This window comes from Amblyomma mixtum, chromosome 1, assembly GCF_055824585.1.
Source record: "Amblyomma mixtum isolate Tamu chromosome 1, ASM5582458v1, whole genome shotgun sequence".
NCBI classification, from domain to species: Eukaryota; Metazoa; Arthropoda; class Arachnida; order Ixodida; family Ixodidae; genus Amblyomma; species Amblyomma mixtum.
This window is the reverse complement of record NC_143012.1, coordinates 295,456,701-295,483,538: the sequence shown is the minus strand read 5'-3', so window position 1 is coordinate 295,483,538 and position 26,838 is coordinate 295,456,701. Positions and strand designations below refer to the sequence as shown.

The following is a 26,838-nucleotide window of genomic DNA, read 5'->3' as shown; positions in this document are numbered from 1 at the left end:
ATGTCTTTTAAATATGTAAAAAGGAAGTTCATTGCAAGTCTCTGTTGCCTGAAGCAGGCTAAGGGACCTAAAACTTTGTCCATTGTTAGGGGCACTGGGCAGAGCTTCTGCATGCAATGTTCATAGTACGCACGCTCGTTAGCATACGCTAACGAGCGTGCCAAAAGTGCAAAAGTGCAAAGCGCGTGGAACTTCAGCCAGCAGATGTCGTCTGCTAACATTCGCTTGCTGGTGGCGCCCCAACAGCGGCTATTTTCCCCAGAGAAATCACGCCTACAGCAATGCTGGGCGCCGGTGCCGCCTCTACCGGCATTTTTTCCCTCTATGTTATGGTGGCTACCTATGTCTATCGGCCTCTACTCATTCTGACTTCGTTGTATGGTCTAGGAGTCTGGCATATGGTCTGGGTGGGAAACGTGCATGGAAACGTGCCATTGAGTTAACGAGCAGCATGCGTGCAGCGTTCCCTGCGACCGTGCGTTTGCTGATGCGACTTGTTTGGATGGCACATTGAAGCTAGGCACAGAGTCGCGATCGCGTAAAACATGTGTTTATTATGGTGTACGGCGTTTAATGTAATAATTTCACTTGCGGATGAGCTGAGCTAAACTGTCAAGATGGTAAAGGAGCAGTTCCGCGAGGCCGACACGTCAATGAAAATTGCTCACATCAGCTTTGGCGTTTTGAATGCGAACGACATCCAGCAGCTGAGCCATGTGCACTGCGTGAGCAAGAACCTCTACCAGCGTGAGTCGCTTCACAAGGCCGTACCGTACGGTGTCTTAGACAACAAGCTCGGCACGAGCCAGAAGGACAAGAAATGCGAGACATGTGGCAAGGGCCTCACCGATTGCGTGGGCCACTTTGGACAGGTGAGCCTGGAGATGCCCGTGTTCCACGTCGGGTATTTCAAGGCAGTGTACAGCATTCTGCACTCGATATGCAAGTCCTGCGCACGAGTCATGCTGCCTGCGACAGACCGGGCACGTTTCATGGACATGGTGCAGCGGCCGTCGCTCTCCTACCTAAACAAGAAGGCGCTGCACAAGAAGATCGTCGAAGTCTGCCGCAAACAGGCTACCTGCGTGTACTGCGGCGCAGCTAACGGCCAGGTAAAGAAATGCAGCCTGCTGAAGTTCGTGCACGAGCGCCACAAGGCTAACAAGAAGAACGACGCCGTGATCAAGGCGCTTCTCGAAGACTACCAGGAAGCCCGTTCCTACAACTCGGAGCTCGACTCGGTGATGAGCAAGGTGACCAGCGACATACTCAGTCCCCTCGTGGTCCGCGACTTGCTTCGCAGGATCCCGGACGAAGATGTGCCGCTGCTGCTGATGGACGCGCGCTGCGGTCGCCCCGAGGACCTGGTGCTCACGCACATCCCGGTGCCACCGCTCTGCATTCGGCCGTCGGTGGTGTCCGAGCTGAAGTCGGGCACCAACGAGGACGACGTGACCGTGAAGCTGACCGAGATCATCTTCCTGAACGATGTGATCCAGAAGCACCGAGCCTCAGGTGCCAAGATGCAGATGATCATGGAGGACTGGGACTTCCTGCAACTGCAGTGCGCGCTGTACGTGAACAGCGAGACGAGCGGCATTCCGCTCAACATGCAACCCAAGAAGCCCACCCGCGGCTTTGTTCAGAGGCTGAAAGGAAAGCACGGCCGCTTCAGGGGAAACCTCTCGGGCAAGAGGGTGGACTTCTCGGGCCGCACGGTCATCTCGCCCGACCCAAACCTGCGCATTGACGAGGTGGGCGCTGCCGGTGACCCATACCTGGTTATTCCATGCGAAATCAAAGAAGCAACAGTGTGAAACTTATAGAAGGCATACTTGGGACCACTGGGACAAAGTTGGATACAACTCAGTAACAAAGCTGCACAAGCCCCTCAAAGGAGGTCCTCCAACCGGTAACATTGACCGATTGTGAAGTTAGCCACCTGCTGTTCACCTGCAATGGCCATTTGTAGCCAGTAGGCAGTTGACCACAACGTCATGACAGTTGGTCGATACCATTGGTCCGAGGGCTTCATTTGAGGGGTGTGTATTACTCGGTCTTGATTTGTTAACTGCTCTCAGTCATGTGATAGTCCCTCTGTAGTGGCTTCTGGCAAAAGTACATACATATATTGAAGTGCAAACGTTCATTTGAAGCCTTGCTGGTGTTAGATATGTAATGTAGTATGTTGAGTTTACTATAAGTGGGGTTAGTTGCACATCAGAATTCTTAATGCAGAACTGCATCTGGCATCTTGATTAAGACGATAAATAGAGGTGATGCTGGGTGCCCTCCTTGCGCCCCTGTTCCAGGTTCCCTAAGATTACCGCATCCTAATGACAATTACACTCCTTTCACTGAAAACTGAGCTTTTAAAGGGGCTCTCAATAAAGTGCAGTATTCCCGGGATGTTAAAGGACATCGTTTCATGAATATCCATCAGCAAGAACTTTTTTTTTTAATGCAGCTACCTGAAGTCTAATTTTGGATTTCAGCATCTTCACGCCTTTTCCTCTCCTCTCATAACTTTTTGCACACTCAAAGGTCAGCGCTGCTCCACGGCCCCACCACGGGAATTCCCAACGGGCGGAGCTTCGTTACCCGCCGAAGTGACACTGCTGACTGGCCGCGGCCATAGCAGCTGCGTGACACCTGAAAGAGCAATCTCTGAACTGAATTACTCAGGAGCATGCAACTGAAGAGAGCGCGATAATGAAAAGTTGCCACAACAAACTCGCCACATTTCACGCGTGATGTTGGGTTCTCTGCTGCGTGTAAAGTGTATTATTTGGCTCAGGTGTTCATGACAAGAGATTGTAGTAATTGAAATTGAGCAAGTTTATGTACTCTCCTTGGAAGGTGTTTTAGAGTCCCTTTAAGAGCTGGAAAAGGTCAAGGGCCGAAATACACGTGTCACCGTCACCACCTGATATCACAAATAAACTGCAGTGCGTCAGCACTGGGTTTTGGTTGCAGGTCCCAGAGGCTACACTACACCACCATTGACATGAATGTCACGAAGTCCTTTTTGATGATGGCGTAATGAGTTTTGAATCAAGTGGTGAGAAAAATGAGTTCGTTTGATGATTAACTGCCCGCATGCTGAGCACACACCATTTTTCATTTTCACTTCCCAGGTTGGTGTTCCAGTCCATGTGGCTAAGATCCTCACCTACCCCGAAAGGGTCACCCAGTACAACCTCGATCTGATGCGGCAGCTTGTGCGCAACGGCTGCGATGTGCATCCTGGTGCAAATTTCATGGAGTCACGTGGCTCTGGGTTCAAGCGCTACCTGCGCTATGGCAACCGAGAGCAGCTCGCTCAGCAGTTGAAGCCAGGTGACATCATTGAGAGGCATCTCAAGGATGGCGATGTTGTGCTGTTTAACAGGCAGCCTTCTCTGCACAAGCTGAGCATCATGGCTCACGTTGCAAAGGTACAGCTATTGTTTTGTGCTCTTATGGATTTAGAAAAAGGAAAGATAAGCTTCATCAGGAAGGAAATGTGAGAGACCAGTTTAAGTAACCACAGCATAGCTAAGTCACTGATGGCTGTCAGAAGCCTGTCTTGGTGACTGATCAGTAACGGGGCAAAAAGGATGTTCCGTTTTCATATGAAGAAGTGCCTTGTGGCACCTTTTATTGGGGAATTCAGAGTTGTCAGAATTGATGCTGCAGTATACAACTGGTTGTTCCTGCTGATGCTCCTGGTACCTTTACATAAAAAGTTGCATCGACTTTTCTTTCAGGTATTGCCCCATCGGACATTTCGGTTCAACGAGTGCGTTTGTACACCATACAATGCTGACTTTGATGGCGACGAGATGAACCTTCACCTGCCCCAAACGGAGGAGGCACGTGCCGAAGCGTTGGTGCTGATGGGGACGCGAGCGAACCTGGTGACACCTCGAAATGGGGAGCCCCTGATTGCTGCCATTCAGGACTTCATCACTGGTGGCTACCTCATCACTCAGAAGGATGTCTTTCTGGACAGATCTAAAGCTTGCCAGCTGGCATCCTGTATGCTTGCTGGTATGTCCTCCTTCTTTGTCACACAATTACATGTGATGATGCTCACTCTTTTCACAGCTTTACATAGGCATGCTTTCACAGCAAGGTAATACACCATAAATCATTAGAGTGGTTGCTCATTTTGGCAGATAATGCAAGTCAGCAGGATAGGTAAAAGCTCTGTAGTTGTACAAAGTCATGTTGTGCACATTCTTTTCTCATTATAAACTGAATTCTTGTTACTGTATAAATGTTAGCTCCAGCTGGGAATGTTGATACTTTCAAGAGAGCTTATATGTTGTAGCACATGAATAATTAGAATATTAGGATGTGTCCGAGATGCACTATAAATGTTGTAATACTCTCATTTTTTTTTCTTTTTAGTATACAGTACAACCCCGTTGTTACTTTTTCACATGTCTGCAGGGGAAAAAAGCGTACTAGCCAGGAAACATAGTAACTAGGAAAAACGTATGAAAAAAAAAATTACATTGTTGCCTACAGTTTTGTTTGTTTTTGCTTTACTTTTGGTAAGGGGAACATGCTTCTGTGGAATTTGCAGGGGTTTGTGGTTCTCTCGATCATTCACGCATGCAGAGAAAGTCCTGCAATAGCTCTCTGTCTGCCTGAGCAGCTCTCAGTAGGAGGGAGTCGGCAGGATAGAAGGCAGGCGCACGGAGTGCACATTCCTGCACATTCCTCGTCTGTCGGAACCTACAAATTTCATTTTTAAGCTTCATGCAACAGAAAAAACGCCGAGGACAGACTCATGCCTCTGTGCCAATGAGGGCAACTGCATCTCGTGCAGCGCTGCGCGCACGTCGGTAGTACGAACAAAGGCCTAGGAATCGTCGGACGGCTTTTTTATCAGTGGGAACCGGGAAGTCCGCGACGGCAGAAATTTTGTCAGGGTCTGGCCGGATGCCCTCGGAGCTGACGACATGCCCGAGAAACTTCAATTCTGTAAATCCAAAATGGCATTTTTGCGGCTTTAGAGAAAGATGAGCTGATCGGACGGCTTCTAACACCACTCTGAGCCGCTGCAAATGTTCCGAAAACGTTGTTGAAAAAATGATTACATCATCCAGGTATACTAGACATGTTTACCATTTAAGGCCGGTGAGCACGGTATCCATCATTCGCTGGAACGTTGCTGGAGCACAGCAGAGTCCGAAGGGGAGCACACGAAATTCATAGAGGCCGTCCGGGGTGACAAAGGCGGTTTTCTCCCGGTCTCTCTCATCAACTTCTAGGGGTACACTGAATTCAATTTGCGAAATGCGGTCTTAACCGAAGAAGATCAGCATTCTTGACAGGCGTGCTGCTGCTAGCTGGCTATCGAGCAGGAGTTACAGAGTCAAAGCAGAAGATTATAACAAAGTGCGGGAGCCAGAGTGAGGTAAGACAGTGCGTCGTTGGATTAAGTAGCGCAGTTGTGCCCATTGACGTATCGCATCATTACCTTGCACGTCTCTGCATGCTGGCAGGCGCAACCTCATCATCACCATACTTCATCTGATGGCATAGTACTGTTCACTGTCATCACCTGTTTAAAACAGTTACTTCGTTAAGCAGGTGTCTTCACTGGATGAGAGGCCACTCGAAACCATGCATAAGTGTCACGAAAACGTGTAATGTTTTGGCGACTGCAACAGTTAAGCAGCACTCCTATCACTGTAGTTAGCAAGTCAACAATGTGATGCCCTGCCCTCTTTCTCACTTGGGCTAGCGCAACAACGCACACAAGCACACGCAGCAATCCACCTTTTAGAAATTAACGTCCACTTGCATTTTTGTTCAGTTGCTCGTTCGCCTTCCGTGAGTTTTTTTTTTTTTTTCTATTGAAAATAGCATTGCTTTTTGCAAGCACAGCTACAAGTGCTTTGCCAGTAATTAGCTACCATTTGCGCATAAATTGAAGGTCAGTAGAATGCTGAAGGTGATAAAAAGCTAAGATAAAAACTAACCTTTTCAATGCGCATGAATTATGCATAGTACAAAAAAAAAAAACGAAAACTGTGTCTGTAAATAAGCACCGAAAAAGTCTCCCAAAGTTACAGAACATAATAGCCAAAAAGTCCAGCCCCTAATTGTAGTGTACCCTGCAACAGCCCATTTAATTTTTTCAGCTCACTTTTATGAAACGCATGTAGCGAGTAAATGTTAGTCCTCTCATTCTTACTTCTTTTGGAATGAACATTCTGTTGTTACGTATACATTTTTTTTTTTTTTTGCAGGCAAGGACACCAACATGTCAGTTGAGCTCCCACCCCCGGCCATTCGCAAGCCAGTGTGCTTGTGGACAGGAAAACAGATCTTCAGCTTGATCATGCGGCCGAGCCGTTCATCTCCTGTGATGGCCTGCCTTCGAGCCAAGGGCAAATCGTACACCTCAGGAGACGAAATGTGCGTCAACGATGCGTATGTGCTCATTCGCAACAGTGAACTGCTCAGTGGCACCATGGACAAAGGCACCATGGGGTCCGGATCAAAGAACAACATTTTTTACATTCTCCTCCGAGACTATGGTGACCAGTACGCTGCCGATGCCATGTGGAGGCTGGTGCGTCTCACTGCGTATTATATTCAGAATCGAGGATTCTCCATTGGCATCGGCGATGTGACTCCAGGTGCCGGACTGGTCAAGGCTAAGCAGGAGCTGGTGAGTGCTGGCTACAGCCAATGTGAGGATTTCATCCAGAAGCTCAAGTGCGGCAAGCTGCAAGCCCAGCCTGGCTGCAATGAAGAGGAGACACTGGAATCAGTCTGCCTCAGGGAGCTTTCCGTGGTGAGAGACCATGCAGGCAAGGCATGCCTGCGTGAGCTGCACAAGACCAACAGCCCACTCATTATGGCAGTGTGTGGCTCCAAGGGCTCCTTCATCAACATTAGCCAGATGATCGCCTGCGTCGGGCAGCAGGCTATCAGTGGCCATCGCGTTCCCAATGGCTTTGAGGACAGGTCGCTGCCCCACTTTGAGAAGCATGACCGCTCTCCTCAAGCACGAGGCTTTGTGGAAGACAGCTTCTACTCCGGCCTGACTCCAACAGAGTTCTTCTTCCACACGATGGGAGGCAGAGAGGGACTGGTGGACACAGCCGTGAAGACAGCCGAGACAGGCTACATGCAGCGCCGTCTGGTCAAATCCCTGGAAGACCTCTGCTGCCACTATGACAGGTCTGTGCGCAACTCGTGTGGTGAGGTAGTTCAGTTTTGCTACGGAGCAGATGGCCTGGACCCTGCCTCCATGGAAGGTAAGGAAGATACCCCAGTCGACTTCAGCAGAGTCATGGAAGTGACACGAGCTCGCAACCCTTGTAGGGAGGAGCCACCACTGGACATGGATGAGATCTTACAGCTTTCCAACGAGATTCTGGAGAGCAAAGCAATGAGTATGTGTGGAGAGAGCTTTCGAGATGACTTGGAAAGCTTTATGACCACCTATGCGCAAGGCGTTAAAGAGACCCACACCCGATACAAAGTTAAAGAGAGGGACATTCCTGTCCTGAAGCAGCTCAACCGCCTGACGTCTTCACAGCTTCGCAGCTTCTTTGACATTTGTCGAGAGAAATACCTTCGTTCGGTGATGGAGCCTGCCACTGCAGTTGGAGCAGTGTGCGCGCAGAGCATCGGGGAGCCAGCCACACAGATGACGCTGAAGACGTTCCACTTTGCAGGAGTTGCCTCCATGAACATTACTCAAGGTGTTCCTCGGATAAAAGAAATTATTAATGCCAGCAAGGTGAGCATATTTGTGTGTTTTTCAAATGTCCATGTTAAGGACAATGTGGATAACCTTAAATGTGCTTAAGGTGCACCTTTATTGCCAAAATAAGGTTAAATCATTATGTGCATTCATTTGTATAAGCTGTGAAAACAAAGCAAAGGCTACATGCGTTAGCCTTGGGGTAGTATTCAATCTGTGACATTATTTTTAAAAGAGCCAAGGCCTGATTTTTTGACGAACAGCGGTGGTCACTTCAACTGAATTATTCTTTTAATTGTATGGTTTGAACACCTTGAACGCATTATCTATTCCAAATACAAGTGACTCAGTTCAAGATTGCAAAGATCCTCCCATTGACAGCAACAACCATGTTTTAATGTTTGAATGCTTCATGTGTCATTGCTAACCTACGCCCCCCACGTGTTATCTACAATGCCAGTTGACGTGAACTGCTGACACACAGTACAAGCAGTGTGCATTTCTTGCCGGAAATACTGCATTGGGCACAAGCCATCAAAATCCTGATGACTACCTGGCAGGCTCATCAAAATAGCCTGCAGATTGTTTTGCAATGAAGGTCCTGGTTGCGCTCCTCATTCATTTATGATGCCGCTGCCAGCATGTACCTTAACAATGGTGGCAGCACTGGTGAAATGCAGTGAATGCCACATCAATGCAACACACTTAAAAAGCACAGTCTTCTGGCTTTTATCGCAGGTGTTATTTTGCAGCAATTGAAAGCTCCTTGCTGAAATGAAAAAATACCCGGCTGTGGCACTGAGAAACACCAGAATGCTTTGAAACCTTATTTTTTCATATGGGAATCTCTCTTTCAAACCCTGACATCAGGAGCACGACTGCCATGCCACCTAGGTGGCGTGCAGTGGCAGTAACGAGTGTGGCATTAATCTCAGTGCAGAGGTTTTATTAAAGCTAGACTTGAAAGCACTACAGTCATTTTTAAAAGATCAATAAGACTTGTGATATCAGAGAAACCAGCAACCACTTTTGCCGGCAGTGCAATTGGCAGCATAGCAACAGTGTGCCTTTTCAAAAAAAATTTAAAGGTGCGATGAGAAAGCAGGGTTAAACAGTGCAGGAAATGGTGACTGTAGTTGCAAGAGGAAAAAATTAAGGCATCTGAAGTTTCTTCCAGCAAGAATAATGCTACGTATTGCATGAAGTGCTATTCACAAAGTGTAATTTATCAGCTGCGAGCAATGTAGCTCGGTTACTTAGAGAACTGTGAAGTTCTAACACAGCACAGCACGACCTTCAGTTCTGACCTGACTTTCTTTACCAGCTAAAAATATAAATTCCCGCCAAAATCGAGTTCTGCTCTCACTGTTGTCATCATAGGGTAACATTTGCAGAAATATGCCAATATTTTTATGCCTGTCTCCGGCAGCAGACTGTCTCTTTAGGGTACTCAGCCAAGAAGAATGCCTATGGTGACCTGCTAGTCAACAAACAATTTCTTTAGACACTGCCCACATTGGGTTAGTGTAAGTACAGCGTTGAACGCAATACACAGTTCTCAAAATGCTAGCAGTGTGTTGGTGCAAACTTTTCATATAATCTTTGAGACAGAAGCTAAAGCAGCTGGAAGGTCTTGCCATTTCTTTCTCGTCATACAAGCAAGACTTTCGAAGGAGTCTGTACTTATATGCTATTACTTCTTGCACTTTATTATAAAGTCACTTGTGCTTGAGCAGGGCATGCTAACTCAACTGCTTTTGGTACTATTGGTGGTACCACGAGGTACTGTTGGTTGCAGTGGTCACATCTAGGTGTTATCGGGTACTAGGAGTTACTGACACTTTGCTGCTTGCTTGTCAGGGAAATTGTATGTCATGGTTAAAACCCTGTAGCAGAAAAAAGCGCTGCAAGAAGTCTTCCTTATCTGTGCTACCACAAGTTTTGCGGTAGATAGTCCTTGATCCCTTGCCGCAGATAGATAGAGCGCCACGGCAGGGACCTTGTGGAAGTGAGCTCGAACGTTGTACAGTAATGTTTCTTTGCTGCCTATCCTGCGTTCCCCCTTTTTTTTTTCCCCTGAAGGCTGTTGCCAATAGCAGTGTCCTAACGGTGATGGTTGAGATGTAAACGAGATACATCACGTCAGTGGACATATTTTATTTGCAGCAAGTATGGTGGAATAGCAGGAATGGACGAAAGGCAAAAAGGGAACAAGGAACACACAGACGAGTGCTGACTCACAACTGCATTTTCTGTTCAGAAAAACCGCTTACTTATAACTACAATCACAAGACCCGGCAGCTCTCATGCACATGCCCAGAGTACAATCTGAAAAACCGCACGTCAGTGGCTTACAACCTGAAAACAAAAACAAAGTAAAACGAAAAAGCACATCACACAATGCCAAGGAAAGAAATGCCTTTACTTACTAGCCGTGAGGGTGCCTGACTAATGTATTCTTGTTTTTTTTTTCAAATAAAATGTGCCTCCATTAACTACACCATTGTCTCTTTTCTATCTTATCTTCAAGAAGAATGCGTTAGTCAGCCATGCTAGCAGTCAGCCATCCTTACTGCTAGCAAGTAAATAAGTTACTTTCCTTGACAATACATGTTGTGTTGTCTTTAATTTTTTTCTATTTTTTGCTCTCTGGTTGTAAGGGTTTTGCTATTGACTTGTGACGTTTTTTTAAATTGTACTCTGAGCTTGTGTGCGAGACCTGTTAAGTCTTGTGATAGTAGCTACAAGTATGTGGTCTTTCAGAATAAAAAATGTAGCTGCCAGTTCACGCTCATCTGTGTGTTCCTTGTTCCTTTCCTGTGTTTTGTTCCAGTAAAGCTATTCCACTTAAAATAAATGATCATACTTACTGCAGACAAATTATGTCCACTGACATGATGTACCTCGTTTATATCTCAACCATCACTGATCGGACATAGCTGCTGGCAACAGCAGGATGCACCTCTTTTTACATCACAACCATTAATGAGCTATTACCTACTAGCCCAATTGTCCATCCTACTACAAAGTATATCGTATTTGTTCAATTAGTGGCACTCAATATAGCTACGTAGTGTAAACAGGCACATTCTTTACTTATCTGCTCGGAGTGATGAAGAATGTGCAGCCTTGTACAAATGTAGAGTTCACATAATGTTCTTGCTATCAATTAGAACTGCGACCGGACAGCTGAGGTGTGACGGACCATATGTGTTTCCCACACACGCCGCTTTGGTAATGACAAGCTGCCCCGTGTGCAAATGATGTGGCCGTAAACAATAGATGTCGCCAATGACTAAAAGCTGGTGCTGCCAGACCAGCATAGAGTTCGGAAAGTAAAACATCAAATGTACTCCACTTCCGTCATTTGGAAAAGCAGGAATGAGGTCCAGTGAGCAGTTTTTGTTCAAAGTTGAGGTGTCATGGCAGTTTTACAGCATTTAAGCAGTCATTGTTCGCACATAATGTGCATACTCTGAACTAGCTGCATCTGTGTGACTGTTTTCTGAGAATGAGTTTTGGTGCTCAGACTTTTGCCAGGGATATCATTTCGGGTACAGTCAATAATCGCCCAAGCTGTACTCAAGGACATCTGTTTATTTTCCTGCTTGAGCTGTAACATAGCCTTGCTTTTGTGTGCAGGCCATCAGCACACCGATCATCACAGCTGCTCTGGTGAACGAAAAGGATGCCGAGTATGCACGTCGCGTGAAGGGCCGCATTGAGAAGACGCTGTTGGGTGAAGTGTCCGAGTACCTGGAGGAGGTCTTTCTTCCCGATGATTGTTTTGTGCTTGTGAAGCTTGACATAGACCGCATTCGACTGCTGCAGCTGGAAGTCACAGTTGAGACTATTTGCTACTCAATTATGACTTCCAAGCTTCGCATCAAAAACCAGAACATCAAGACCTTAGGTGCCTCGATGCTGACTGTACATCCCACTGCTACATCAAAAGCGTCTCTGTACTACTCACTGCAGAATCTGTTAGAGCAGCTGCCGAAGGTTGTCATCAAGGGCATTCCAAGCAGCTCTCGAGCAGTCATTCATGCTGATGACTCCCTCGGTGGCACCAGGTATCGCCTTCTAGTAGAAGGGGACGGCTTGCGAGAAGTGATTGCCACCTATGGTGTCAAAGGAACCCACACATCCTCCAACAACACTTCAGAGGTTGAGAAAACTCTCGGCATTGAAGCTGCCCGGGCCACAATTATACGAGAGATCGGTGGTACAATGGCAAACCATGGCATCAGCGTGGACCGCAGGCACCTGATGCTTCTGGCAGACCTTATGACCTTTAGGGGAGAAGTTCTTGGCATCACACGACATGGCTTGGCACGTATGAAGGAGAGTGCCCTCATGCTTGCATCATTTGAGAAGACGGCGGACCACCTGTTTGATGCCGCCTACTATGGGCAGACTGATGAAATCTCGGGAGTCAGTGAAAGCATTATCCTAGGTGTGCCCATGGCCATCGGCACGGGTTTCTTTGACTTGGTGCACAAAGTGGACTGGCGTCCTTTAGCCACACCACGCAAGCTTGTCTTTGACCGCAGTGAATTTCACATTAAACTCTGTGATTCATGACAGCACTGGTGTGCCTGACGTAAAACGTCATGCTTCTTTCTTCTGTGCATTCTTCTGTGAATCTGCATTCAAATTGATATGGGCTGGAAGAGGGTGCTTTTGCTATGCAATGGAAGGCATAGGACACAGCAAGATGTGGCGTCAGTATGGTTGTTTTTGATAATAGGCAGAAGTTATGAACAATAAACAACCAGCCAGCTTCTCAGGTTTTTGACTGGGTAATAAGGGAGCATTTACTCGTTAGCATCCACCCAAGCCCAGCCATTCAGCTACAAACAAAAGCTCTTCTAAAAAACTTCGTAGTGGTCGGGGGTTCAAATCCAGGACCACTGCCTGACTGGGGAAGTTACCTTACCAAGGCAATGAGTAATTACTGCCTTATTACAAATCTCCTCCGCCTAGGGGGATTCCTCTAAACACTGGACCAACATCAGTTCTCATATAATCATATGCACCCAATGAAACTGGGCCTTGCCTCCCATATTCAAACCACATTTGTGACCCAACTGACAGCACTGCTAGGGCTTGTTTTACAGAGTGGTTCTGTACCTAAGTAGGATTTATTAATGCGAAAGCTATCTTGGGATATGTTGGCGGGGTCATGTCCGCAAGATGTGTCGGTGGCAGCTGTGGGCAACTCGGAAGAGAGTGTGTCAAACAAATGGTTGTAATCAAAAGAGGATGATGTGAGGATGCTGCACAAAAAAAAAAATCGATATTGGATGAACAATTAGAGCCAACAATGTTCAAAAAGTGGGTGGGGCCAGAGAAAAAGTGGTGCCAAATTTGAAAATGCTGCGAGTGATGGTCGGAAGTGAGGGCGGAGCCAATGCATGGCACCCATTTTGAAAGTCCGGAATGAATACTGAGATGAAACGAGGGAAATGTGCAGTTAATCGAAATCCAATCAATAATTAATGGCTATAGAAAGTGTCAAGAGTGAATTAAGGTGCATTGTGAATAAGGCAATTTAATTATGAATTAATAGTACATGAAGGGAAATTAAAATGAATTAATTTTGAATGAAGTGGGTAATTAAGGAACCAATTAAAAACAAAAAAGCAACTTGAAATGAGGAGGTGTCATTGCTTTCGCATTACTCCATTACCGCAGTGATCTCGAATTTTCGCTAGCATGTACTGTGCTGAAAGAGTTTGTCTTTGGAATTCCACAGCACTATTCGGTTTAACATTAAAGGGATGAGCCCTTTATTTCTGGTGGCTAGTGCTTGTAAAGGGCACCACTGCATGCGTGTTATGTTGATGCCTGCACCTGCTTTTAGAAGGGACGTATATATGCATAGTGGTGAGTTTTTGGGAAGCCTTCATGATGTGCACACCATAGTAGTAGTAGTACGAGACCTTTATTCGGCCAAAATTTACAGGCCGAGCATGTCGACCGCCTGGGTGACCAGAAGTCGCTGTTCTTCCTCCCCTTCAGTGCCAAGCCAGTCGAGCCAGGGGGTGATGGATAAAGAAGGTGGGGGGTAAGAACCCGACTGCTGAGCAGCCGGGCAATAGAAGAGGCAATGGGCCAGGTCCGCATAGATACAGGGGCAGTTGGGACAGGAAGGGTCTGATTGATAGCGATAGAGAAAGAGGCGAGACGGGGTGATGACTGCATTCATTTGAACGTGCCGAAGAAGGCGAGCCTCCGGCACTGTGAGTGATGGATGAGGGGGAGGGTAAAGGCGTTTGTCGAGGCGGAGCTCGAGGTAGACCTCTTTTATGGTGCGGCGAAGGGTGAGTCTCCCACCGTCCTCCGAGGGCTTGGGCCAGGGGATCAACGGTGCCCGGAAAAGTGTGTCTCAGGCGAGCTGATGGGCCAGCTCATTGCCGTCAATCCCTGAATGCCCAGGGACCCAGCGGAGGAAAACGATGGAAGGCTGCAATGCGGAGACCGCTCGTTCGACCTCCTGTTGGAGAGAAGGGGTTAGGGTGCGTTTCTGTTTGTGGTGTATAGCGGCTTGTGAGTCTGAATAGACTGTGTACTCTTGAAGAGAGGGAAGGAGGGCAAATGACTGGAGGGCATGCGCAATGGCGAGGACCTCGAGGGACAGTGCATCCGGAGGGCGTAGAAACGGCCCGCTGGTGTGAGTTTCAGGAGCGGGGAGGTGGGGGTGGTACAGGGCGTAGCCGCAGGAACCTCGAGGAGCCACGAAGGAGGCATCCGTGTAAGCTACACCCTGGGTATCAAAGAGAGGGGAATGGTGCTGTGCGGCCGCATGACGACGGCCGGCGTGCAGAACGGGGGACATGTTGGACGGAAGGGGGAGGATCCGAAGATTGGGAGCCAGGGTAGGAATAGGAGAGGTAAACGGGGCGCAGGGAATGGGTGAGATGCCCGCTTCAGTCAGTAACCACTGACCCTGACGGGTAAGGGAAAGCCGGGCAATCTGCGAGTCATGATGGAGAGAGAGCAGAGAACGGAGAGGATGAAAGAGGCCTGTTGCAAAGATCTTTGCAGTAGAGGTAGTGATAGGGAAGTTGAGAGCTGCCTTGTGAGGCCCACAAGAGCAGTCTCAAGAGCGTTAAGTTGAGTCTGATTGAAGGAAACGTAGGGTGCAAAGTACAAGACCTTGTTGAGGGCCAGTGCGTGGGCAACTCGGCACGCATGAGCCTCGTGCCAATGTGGCCATTGGCTAGATTGCTTGTAGAGAGCCAAAAAAAGACTGTGTTCACAAATGCAGTTGAAGACAAGCGTTAGGGCTATGTGTGGTTCCAGACTGTCACGTGCAGCATTTGTACATATTGTGCTGGACATGCCGCTATAGCTTCCATTACAGTAGAGATTCCAAGATAAAAAGAAAGAAGCAGAGGCAAGCAACAGTTTTGAATTTGTATTTTATGACTGCTGTTATAGAAGCTTATCTTTGGTGTAAAAACACCACCTCGGCCCAGCGGTGGAAGATGAGTTCATGAAAGCTTGGGACTTGCTGCACAGAACACTTTTCTTTACATGATGGCTCTTCTGGACAGGTTTAGTAGTTGCTTTAGACCATCAGGCATGAGCTTAGGCACTTTGGTGATGCATATTGTGATATGATTGGTTTGTGGGTGAAAGTGACACGGGCTATGAGGGCCGACATAGTGGAGAGCTCCGGAAAGTTCGACTACCTGGGGTTCTTTAACATGCACTGACATCGCATAGTACATGGGCCTCTAGCATTTTGCCTCCATCAAAATGCGACCGCTGCAACCGGGGTCAAACCAGTGTCTTTCGGGTCAGCAGCCGAGTGCCATAACCACTGAGCCACCGTGGCGGTTTCCACTGAACAATGGCTGTGATGCGCAAGATATGTTTAGGTCACATGAGGCATAAAAAAAATTGCAACAAAATCACTGATACGTAGTTTTAATTAGCTACAACGCCTAAGCCAGCCTGCTTCAAGAGCTGGAATGGCAACAAACAACATGTCAGCACGAAGTTTCAAAGGAGTACAGACACCTAATTTTGGCTGCATGTTTTCTTATCAATAATGATGCTCAAAACACTACTATGGATGAATCGCCATGTGGTATTCGCCTACCATCACAAAATAAATTATAATCGAATTTTTCTGTCATGCTGTTTCCGTTTTGGTTTCAACAGCCGGTCATGTGACGCATGGAAAAGTTCGATATAATCGCTGCTTCGTCATTTTAATTCACTACAGTGCAGAAGCCAGTCTTCCTCAAGTAAGAGCCAGAATGACAACACATGTGGAAGTACCAATTATATTATGTAGAAGCACCAATCATATTTCAGTTTTTCATGCCTCACGTGACCTACAACCTCTCTTTGACATCACAACCATCGTTCGGCTGTTGAAACCGAAACAGCGCGAGAAAGAAATTCGATTATAAATTATTTAGCAGTCGTAGGAGGATACCACGTGATAATCCGTGTGTAATAATGCCTCACGCCTCATTACAAAGAAGAAAACACGCACCCAAAAGTTAGGTGTCTATACTCCTTAAATGCAGTAGCATTAAGGCTCCCGTTCCGCAGAAAATCTGGCATCTGTGTTGTCAGCATTGTGAGTGAAAAAGCAGGGGGCCCTCTTGCCACCTCTACTCGGGACAGCTTTCTGTGGCTATGCAGTGGATGCTAAGAGCACGCCGCCAGCTTCACAGCCTGTGTGTTTGGCTCATGAGTGTGTGCAAACAGCTCACTTGTGGAAGCCGGTGTCTCAAGCTCATAGCTTCCACTCTAAAACCACAGAAAGCTGCCTTTGTGTATAGGTCACATGACCTTATGATGTCCCACCATAGGAGGTGGCAGTTAAATTAATGATTGGTTGCAAGAGGTTGTTCGGGGAGAGTACTCGGGTCTCGGAAACCCCACTGGTCGCTGCACCATCGCGCCAGGAGTGGAATGAAGACTCCCCGTGGTCTATGAATGTGAAGTAGAGAATGACGAATTCCGCATATATGGGCATGTAGGCAGAACCTAGGCGAAGTGATACACAAAGAGGACCTCGGGCCACTGAAGGGAACCATTAAACACTACCGCGTCATACCCTTAAGACAGATTATGTGTCGCCTCAAGCTTTTTTTCCATGCCTCACATGATCTAACCATTTCTCGCACATCACAGCCATCCTTCGGTTGATGAAACAAAAACCGAAACAACATGAGAGAAGAAATTTAATTTGAATTATTTAGCACTCGTAGGTAAATGCCATGTGGTAATCCATGTATTCTAATGCTTAACGCATCATTTGAAAGAAAACACACAAGCAAAAATTTCGTGTATGTACTCTTTAAAGGGATGCAAGAATTTTTACAATAAAGCTTTGTGACTTTGCATCAGGTGGTATTATTTAAAGTTTCATCATTATTTTTCTGGCCAACATCAGTGTGTAAAAACGTGGCCTACAGGCCTTCAAAGTGCTCAAGTCAGTCGGGGCACAGTTCAGTTTGGTTTGTGGGGTTTAATGTCCCAAAGCGACTCAGGCTATGAGAGACGCCGTAGTGAAGGGCATGGAAATTTCAACCACCTGGGGTTCTTTAATGTGCACTGATATCGCACAGAACATGGGCCTCCAGAATTTCGCCTCCATCGAAATTCAACCGCCGCGGGAGGCACAATTCAGTGCATACTTTTCTTCTTTATACCAACGCGAACTGTATGATGAATTTATTTCAAGAAAACATGAACACAGACCTCCTCTTGCCATTAAAAGGCGTGCTGAGCTCTTTTGCAGTCCACTGTCCATGTAGTTCTGAAAACATCCCCCAGTTAAAATTTTTAGATGCAAGCTGCCTGGACAGCCTTACACTATCGAAAAGGCCGTCGGACTATAGCTGGCATTTTTTTTACTACACATGAAGCTGTATTCTCCACACTGACCCAGCTTGAAAACTGTGCACACTGTTGACATGGAACTACTATACCTTCAGGCAAGACTATAGTCCGCATCACTTTTGGCATTCAACTCTGCCTTTGCCACCAACTGCGGAGCACGCCCAAATTTTAAAAGCGTTTAAGTTTCGGCCTAGCAGTTTTATGTGTGTCCTGCTAATTACTGACCTACCTTGGTACTGTGCTATTTAGTTGCTCCGGCTAAAGCCGCAACAGAACGGCAGATATGGCAGGAAAAGTGCACACATAATTAAAGCACATTGACCTACATCACAAACACCAGCCAATAATCTCTGCGTGTGCCATCTATTATTTTTTATGTACACTATACACACAACACTGCTATGCAAATTCGCTCCTAATCAGCACTACACAGTTCTGTGGCCTCAGTGCTGTTCCTTGCTCTCACAGTCCAGCAGAGGAGTCCAACTTATGTTCCTTTCTTTTATGAATTCATCCAATGTCATCTTGTCAAGCATGTTAACCTGGTAGAAAGGAAACAAACCGCTTATTGTGGGCATGCTCATGGCAAAAACATGGGTGCAATTTCTAACACATCAGAAGGTACAGCTGCTATGAAAAGGACGGCAAAACAGCGTTCCATGGCTCGAAAGAACCCCACAACAATCAATTTCCAGTTCTTGTAAAAAATGTGAAAATGGGAAGAGAGTTTTAGAGATTAAAGGGTCAGTCTACTGAATTTTATCGACCATATTTTCTTTGCGGCAACCGATAGCTCTTTACTCAAATTACCGTTTAGCCAGCTGTGGTGCCAAGGAGTGCGGTAGAACATTTTAAAATAGAATTTATTAATGTGGGAACACATCTGTATGAGATGGTAGTCTCATCTGGCAACCATCTGGATTTGCGCCGCGCGGCGACAAACATGGCGGCGCCCGTCGAAGCCGGACCTCTCGCTTCGGACTGAATACTCGTTGTTGCTGCCTTTTTCAGTTCGTTCACTGTCCATAAATGGGGTGTCTGTCTTTCGCTTGTCTCATCTCGCCTCTAAGAAAACATGTAAGAGATAAATTTGCTTTATTTTAATAATTAGAGTGACGATTCTGCCGCTCCTAGGCTTAAGTGGAGAGTCGGTTTGTTTACAGCAATGGTTCCCGTCCTCACGACCAGATGGCGCCACTATAGGCTGAGTTTATTTTTGCGTCTCTGTTAGCATACGCTGAACTAAAAGTGGGAATGTGCCTGCGTTTTGCGTACGTGTAACTATAAATATTCATGTGATTTACAGAAAAAGCGAGCGGTACGCCTTCTACAGTTTACTAGAACAAAACGTGCGTTTCTCTGACATTGGGGCATACAAATGGTACGTAGTATATTCACTTATGCTTCTACAAAAAAAGACTACCACTTTCTTGAACAAAATGAACGTTTGGGGTCGCCACCATGCTTTTTTACGAGACTTTTAACGCCGAAATAAAATATAAATTCCTGCCTAAACCGGGCGCAGACCCCTCGTTATTGATGTTATAGGGTGCCAACTACCAGAATATGCCATTATTTATACACTCATCTCAGTGAGTAGACTGACCCTTTAAGCCTTCAGCTGCCTACACTTGCCTTGGGCTGCCTTGGAGCTTCTACACGATATGGCGAAAGATGAAGGTAACAACTTGAAGCAAGTTGCAATTAGGCATACATGAAACTAGCACAGGACAGGACACTTGCATTCGCACAGCTATAATGCTTGAGTAAATACCACCTGTGGGTTCTCACTCTTCATCGCCGTCAGCCTGACTATGCCCAGTGCAGGGCAAAGGCCTCTCCCACGTCTCTCCAATTAACCCTGTCCTTTGCCAGCTGCAGCCACCATATCCCCACAAGCTTCTTAATACCATGTGCCCACCTAACTTTCTGCCGCCCACTACTAAGCTTGCCTTCTCTTAGAATCCACTCTGTTAGCCTTAAGGACAAGAGGCTATCTTGCCTTCGTATTACATGCCATGCCCAAGCCCATTTCTTCCTCTTGATTTCAACAAGGATGTCACTAATCCGCTTTTGTTCCTTCGCCCACTCTGCCCACTTCCGATCTCTTAACGTTATCATTTATATATACTCGCTGTGTTGTCCTTAACTTAAGCTGAACCCTCTTTGTTAGCCTCCATGTTTCTGCCCCATAGGTGAGTACCGGTAAGATACACCTGTTGTATACTTTTCTCTTGAGGGACATTGGTAAACTGCCATTCGTGATCTGAGATAGCCTGCCATATGCGCTCCACCCCATTTTTATTCTTCTAGTTATTTCCCTCTCATGATCCGGATCAGCAGTCACTACATGCTCTAAGTAGACATATTCTCTTACCAATTCCAGCAGCTCGCTACCAATTGTGAACTTTTATTCCCTTGCAAGACTGTTAAACATTACTTTGGTTTTGTGAATTTTAAGACCTACCATTGTGCTCTGCCTGTCTAACTGACTGATCAGCTTTGCAGCTCATCTCCTGAATGACTTAGCAAGGCAATATCATCAGCAAATCGCAAATTACTTGGGTATTCTCCAATAACTCTTATCCCCAGCTGTTCCCAATCCAGGCCTCGGAACACCTCCTGTAAACAGGCGGTGAATAGCATCGGCAAGATCATGTCTCCGACACCCTTCCTTATTGCAATTTTATTGCTAACTTTATGAAGAACTATGGTAGTTGTGCTGCCGTTATAGATATCTTCCAGTATTTTCACATAAGACTCTTCCACACCCTGATTCCATAATGCCTGCATGACTGCTGAGTTTCCACTGAGTCAAATGCCTTCTCGTAATCCATGAACGTTATATATAGGGGTTGGTTATATTCTGCGCATTTCTCTATCACCTGACTGATAGTGTGAATATGGTCTATTGTCGAGTATCCTTTACAAAATCCTGCCTGACCATTTGGCTGATTGAAGCCTAAGGTTGTCCTGATTCTATTTACGATTACCTTAGTAAATACCTTGTAGGCAATGAACAGTAAGCTGATAGGTCTGTAATTTTTCAAGAATGTCCTGACCTGTAGCATGTCAGTAGGAATGCACTGAATGTTGAATCCATATTCTGCTGCATATTCTGAACTCTGCAGTCTTTTCACAGTATTCAAAGAAAAATATGTATTAAAAAACTGTTTTCTGGAGATATAACAATGAAATTTTGCAAGAGTAGTAAAAGTATTTTTAACATGCTAAAAATTTCATGTAAATACATCAAGAAAGAAAAAATTTCTGCTGAAAGCCGCGTTCCACCTTCAGTTATGGAGCATGCCAGCTGGGACATCCCACGTACAAAAAAACTGCAAGTACCTACCTGAAACACACATGACTGCAATTCTAGGATAAAGAAAAGAAAAAGAAGCTGCACCTTTGGCAAAAGCCACACTAACTTCAAAATGTGCTCAAAAAATGAAGCAGTTATCAGAAAAGTTTGTGTGAAAATAACACAGACCTGTTTCCGAACATAATGGACAAGTGCTTCCAGTGCCACGGGATCTTCACCCTCGCACATCAGGAGGACACGCCAAAGTGCACTGGCAAGTGCCTTATCATCCCCTTGCAGACCCTGCATACAGTTTTCATATAAGCTATTTATCCAGTTCTGCTAGGCTAGGCCCTATCCTCTAGCACCAATTTCACACTCTAGAATCCAATGGACTTATCTATTTTTTAAACTGATGTGGTCTTGCACAGCACAACTCAAGAGACGGTAGGTTCTACAGACTTCAGTGTGTCTTTTTTATAATAACACTATTCCAACTGTAATTACACAACTTGGTTGAGACGTACTAAAATGGGAATGTGACCAACTCATTCTACTGCTAACGGACAATTATTACAATGGTGGGTAAGACAAGTGCTGTGCTGTAAGCCTAGCATGTACATTTTCAACAGCCTGCTGCTTTTTTTTCTATTTTGCACCAATTATAATGTTCTGCATAATGCTGCATTGAAATTAAGTTCGTTAGTGAGTGGCACGTTCGACTGTTATGCAGGGCATGTAATATGATCTTGAAAATTAATTGCATATCGCAGGATACAACTTGAAAACAGCAGTTTGTAAATGGTTCACTGGGTCCTGTATTATTCCGGTGGCCAATCACAAACAAACAAAATCAGCTTTTTTATGTTTGACTACATTAAACAAGACAGGAACCAAAATTCTCAAGCTTATAAATTTTTCCTCGTGATTCGTTTCAATCAGGTAAAAGAAAGGTTTTAACAATGGAATACTTTTTTGTCGTGGAGGAATTCAGTGTGACAGTCCTAAGCGTAAATGGAGCTTCACTGCAGATTTAAAAGAAGAGCAAGGTTCCGGGCTAGTTGGTACTGCATTTAAAAGAAGAAACAGTGCGACAAAACACGGACACACGTAGAAATGACACACACACGAGCGCTGACCCACAACTGAAAGTTTATTCTGGTAGAAAGACCCTTAAATAGAAAACATGAGGGGGTGGGTAACAGGGCTGCTCAGCGATAACCGGCAATCAGTGTGGTCGCGTCACAAGATGACACAAAAACACAACAGAGAACAAAAGAAAGTTATAAGCGACAAAAAGACGGTGTAAAGGCCTGCGTAACGGTGGTCAGGTAGGTAACATTAACAAAAACTATGAAAAAGTACCCAAAAGGGCGGGGAAAGGTAAAAACTATGAAGGACACAGATGAAAATTATACAATTATTATACAATTTATATAATTTTCATCTGCGTCCTTCATAGTTTTTACCTTTCCCCGCCCTTTTGGGCACTTTTTCATAGTTTTTGTTAATGTTACCTACCTGACCACCGTTACGCGGCCCTTTACACCGTCTTTTTATCGCTTATAACTTTCTTTTGTTCCCTCTTGTGTTTTTGTGTCATCTTGTGACGCGACCACACTGATTGCCGGTTATCGCTCAGCAGCCCTGTTACCCACCCCCTCATGTTTTCTATTTAAGGGTCTTTCTACCAGAATAAACTTTCAGCTGTGGGTCAGCGCTCGTGTGTGTGTCATTTCTACGTGTGTCCGTATTTTGTCGCGCTGTTTCTTCCTTTAAATGCAGATTTAAGTTGTATCAGACTATAGCTGCAAGCTTGGTTTGGTTTGGTTTATGGGGTTCAACGTCCCAAAGCGACCAAGGCTATGAGAGACGCCGTAGTGGAGGGCTCCGGAAAATTCGACCACCTGGGGTTCTTTAACGTGCACTGACATCGCACAGTACACGGGCCTCTAGAATTTCTCCTCCAAAGAAATTCTAGCCGCCGCGGCCGGGATCGAACCCGCGTCTTCCGGGTCAGCAGCCGAGCACCATAGCCACTGAGCCACCGCGGCGGCGCTGCAAGCTTGCCCTTGTTCATGTTATCAAGTACGGTTAGTGAGCAGGTGTCTGGCCAACTATGTTGGACCTTGCTGTCCAATAACGCAATCCAAAGCTGCACAAGTGACTCTGGTCACTCACAGTGAGCTGCAAATTCATGTGGCACCCATGGGGCAACATTATCACAACTAATGCCGAAGACATGCTCATCCCTCCCTCTTACGCATAAAAGCACTAGCCATGTACAATCAGCACCACATGAAATGCGAACAAAATGACTGAACCGTGAGCACAAACAACCAAAAATATTAGCAGCTGGAGAGGAGACACAAGCATGGCCTATTAACGCCTCCAAGGAGTGGTCTCTACGCCTTCAATGGGGAAATCAAGTGCTCCAGTATCCTGTCTCCAGTTCTGCCGTTGGAGTTTCGATTCTTTTGTAAGAGTTTCATTTCATGCTGATAGACATGGTAACTGCTTTGGTGACTCAAATTTCTAGCTTCCACTAAACATAAAGAGGAAGGTACCTTCTTGGGCAAACTCTGATCAAACTATGCAGTGTGGAGGTTAAAGTACTTTTTTATGCAGCAGAGCTTTATGCACCGATAGTTCTATGCAGCAATGCTTTGCTTCACACGAGTCTGCATAAAGTAGATTAATGTCAAGGAAACTGGCCTCTGTCCCTTTCTCTACCCATCTTTTTTCCATTTCTCTCTCTTCCTCATCACAATGCACAATCCTTAAGGTTTCAGCAGTTTTTTCTAGAAAGCTACAGTGATCACACTCACACCCAAATATATGAGCTCAAATACTGAATTCAAATGTCGACTAAAACAGCAGGACTATTTCCTTTTAAATTCACTGTTGCTGTTGCCATTTTATGATGATTTTTAGCAGTCACCAAAAATGATGATTTGCACTCCTAACTTATCATACATTCACAAGCATATTAGATATGATCTCAGCTTAACCTGCAATAAAGCAATGTATGTAGTACTTATTGTCGCCGCCACGGTGGCTCAGTGGTTATGGTGCTCGGCTGCTGACCCGAAAAACGCGGGTTCGATCCCGGCCGCAGCGGCTGAATTTCTTTGGAGGAGAAATTCTAGAGGCCCGTGTACTGTGCGATGTCAGTGCACGTTAAAGAACCCCAGGTGGTCGAAATTTCCGGAGCCCTCCACTACGGCGTCTCTCATAGCCTTAGTCGCTTTGGGACGTTAAACCCCATAAACCATAAACCAGTACTTATTGGCAACATAGCTCATCACAGTGCATACCTAGATGGCATAAAACATAACTGCAAGCTTCACTGCCTATGTTACTCTGCAACAACCAGGCACCCTGCACTTCTCTCTACATGTATTGGCTTTGAGGAAAAAGCTGCTTCGTCCAAGATGGAAAGAGTGCATGACCAATGATATAGTAGGTTGAATGTTGGATCTGATGTTCCAAAGCGACACATGGGCTATGAAGGGCAGCACAGAGGAGGGATCCGGATTAATTTAGAGCACCTGGGGTTCTTTAACGTGGGCTGACATCACACAGCATATGGGCATTTTACTGCAAAAGCAGTGCTACTACACAGAAAAAGTAAAAGGTGCACCATTAAACAGTGGATAGTAAAGCAAGCACACACAGCTTATTATAAAACTATGATGAACTACTATATATCACATTACCATATGGGGAGAGACCTAGAATGAACACATGTGGATTTTTATGGTTGGTTGGTTTATGGGGTTTAGCGTCCCAAAGCGACTAAGGCTATGAGAGATGCCGTAGTGGAGGGCTCCGGAAATTTCGACCACCTGGGGTTCTTTAACGTGCACTGACATCGCACAGTACACGGGCCTCTAGAATTTCTCCTCCAAAGAAATTCTAGCCACCGCGGCCGGGATCGAACCCGCGTCTTTTGGGTCAGCAGCCGAGCACCATAACCGCTGAGCCACCGCGGTGGCTGGATTTTTATGATAAGCAACATTTTTTAAATGAAGAAAATGTGCGCTACCTTCAATTTAACACTCGCCCATAATTACAGTGCACACATAGCCAAGAATACACAAGTGAGACCATTGACAATGAAGAAGACCACAGTGGCTGCTGCCTGAAGCAACCATTCTCCTGGTCCTAATGAAGAAAAAAAAAAAAACCCTGGGTCATGAAAAATAAAAACGCAAAAGGTTACAAAAGGGTAGTGCAGTGACATGAAAGCACTAGGCAAATAAAATAGCATGCAGGTATGAGAAGGCATGTTACTGAACGATAGAAAAACTCAAAAAATTGTGAAAGCAGGCTTGTTTCATAGGTAGAATTTTTTTTTGTTTTTTTTAATGGCAAAGATGCCTACCTCATCATACAATAGGAGCATGGCATTGAAGTGGTCGTGGAGATCCGCTAGAGACTCCCTCTTAAGTCTTGTTGGCATATACTGAAATTAAGAGAGGGACATAACAGAGGGCTACCAAAATCAGTCTTCCATAAACACCGGCAATCGTGACGTGAAGAACATTACCGCAAGTTTTCCTGTGCGCTTGTGCGTGTCTTCCCAGAGGTTACGAACAATTTCGTACTGAAGGCAAAGTGCAACGCGGCTGTCTAGTTCAGCCATGGCTCGAGTCAAGCACATCCTAGAAGACAAACGTTTTAGGTAGCGGCTATACGGCTTTAAGCACTTGCCAAAGAAAGATGAAGGCCGGGCCAAATACTTGCCACACGTGAAGCTCTGTGACTAGAAACCAGGATAAGAAGGTGTCGGGAATCTTTAAATCTGCGAGGAAAGAACGGTGCGCGTCATGCCAAGAACAAGCTTACCTATGCATAAATTTCGTACGGCACGCTGAAATCTTACACGTGAAGAATGTTCTGAAGTCCACCTTGTCCACACAACTCTCGTAGACGTAAATGCTGCCTTCTCTGATTCTCTAATGTGGAATAAGGAACGGAAAAGTTGAACGTCCGGCCTGGTGCAGACACATGAAAGCTAGAAACTACTTTAGCACGTTTACACAAAGGCATATTGACAGCGACACCGCAGAGCAACACGAGCTATCACAGCGCTTTCGGTCTACTTACATCTTGGGCCACAAACTTCCATTTCACGGCCGACTTCAGTCTATCCCACCTAGAGCCTACTGGCGCGGAAGTCGCTGCTCGTATCGGACTCTGAAAACAACGGAATTCATAACACTGAAGACTCACTACAATACAAAGAAAAACTAAGTTTACCTTGCAAGATGCATGGCTGTGCAAACCTCTGGATGCGCTCGCAAATAGTGCTGAACACCTCGCGTAGCGCAACCCACGATTTAATAACGAAGGAATGGCTCGATAAGACATCTCTGCGAGGGCACGCCTGTGAGCACGCAGCCACGCAGCTTTTAATTTAGGATATACCTGAACAGACTATTTTCTTAGCGCCTTTTACGCACTGCTTTTTTTTCTGCCGCGCTCACATGTGGAGACGTGCAGACGGATCATTCTGTGGTGATGGTGATCATGAATGCTGATCCATGATTCACTGATTTATCTGCCTTAAGTTATATTTTTTGACAAAGATCACTTTAAATGCTATAGATATATAACATATATATATAGCCTTTCATTTCAGCGCAATGAATGACCTCCGCATGCTACAGCTCAGAGCATGGCTCAGAACGTTGGCTTCGGCACCATTGCCATTGCGCAGACAAAATTGGCGCGCTCTTTGAAAACTAAGGTGTGGAAACCTGCCTGCGCAAAATTTTACACCCCTGCGTCGTTTGACTCGCTCTCGAAACTATACTTGGATAACTGCAACAACTCTACTTCGACCATGCGTCAGCTCTGGTGACTAAACAGTGGACTGCAGTAGCAGTGCATCAGCCTGATGTCTCTCTTTGTAATGGCGGAGTTCAGAACACCAGCGCGC

At 45.9% G+C, this 26,838-nt stretch overlaps 2 protein-coding genes across 2 annotated transcripts; one reads left to right on the top strand and one right to left on the bottom strand.

The window, feature by feature from the left end:
- Nucleotides 1-318: 318 nt before the first annotated feature.
- Polr3A (RNA polymerase III subunit A) lies at nucleotides 319-12,306 on the top strand. Its single transcript, XM_089566510.1, has 5 exons — nucleotides 319-1,754; nucleotides 3,138-3,437; nucleotides 3,750-4,032; nucleotides 6,249-7,753; nucleotides 11,360-12,306. Exons 1-5 carry the CDS (start codon nucleotides 618-620, stop codon nucleotides 12,299-12,301), a joined length of 4,167 nt encoding a protein of 1,388 aa, XP_089422636.1. The 5' UTR covers nucleotides 319-617; the 3' UTR covers nucleotides 12,302-12,306.
- A 5,633-nt stretch (nucleotides 12,307-17,939) lies between these two features.
- On the bottom strand, nucleotides 17,940-26,430 carry Uqcc1 (Ubiquinol-cytochrome c reductase complex assembly factor 1). Its single transcript, XM_089566511.1, has 8 exons — nucleotides 26,157-26,430; nucleotides 26,004-26,093; nucleotides 25,780-25,852; nucleotides 25,641-25,698; nucleotides 25,444-25,558; nucleotides 25,279-25,359; nucleotides 21,081-21,194; nucleotides 17,940-18,132 (listed from the first exon to the last, which is right to left on the bottom strand). The coding sequence occupies exons 1-8, from the start codon at nucleotides 26,265-26,267 to the stop codon at nucleotides 18,034-18,036; spliced, it is 741 nt and encodes a 246-aa protein (XP_089422637.1). The 5' UTR covers nucleotides 26,268-26,430; the 3' UTR covers nucleotides 17,940-18,033.
- Between the last annotated feature and the right edge of the window lie 408 nt (nucleotides 26,431-26,838).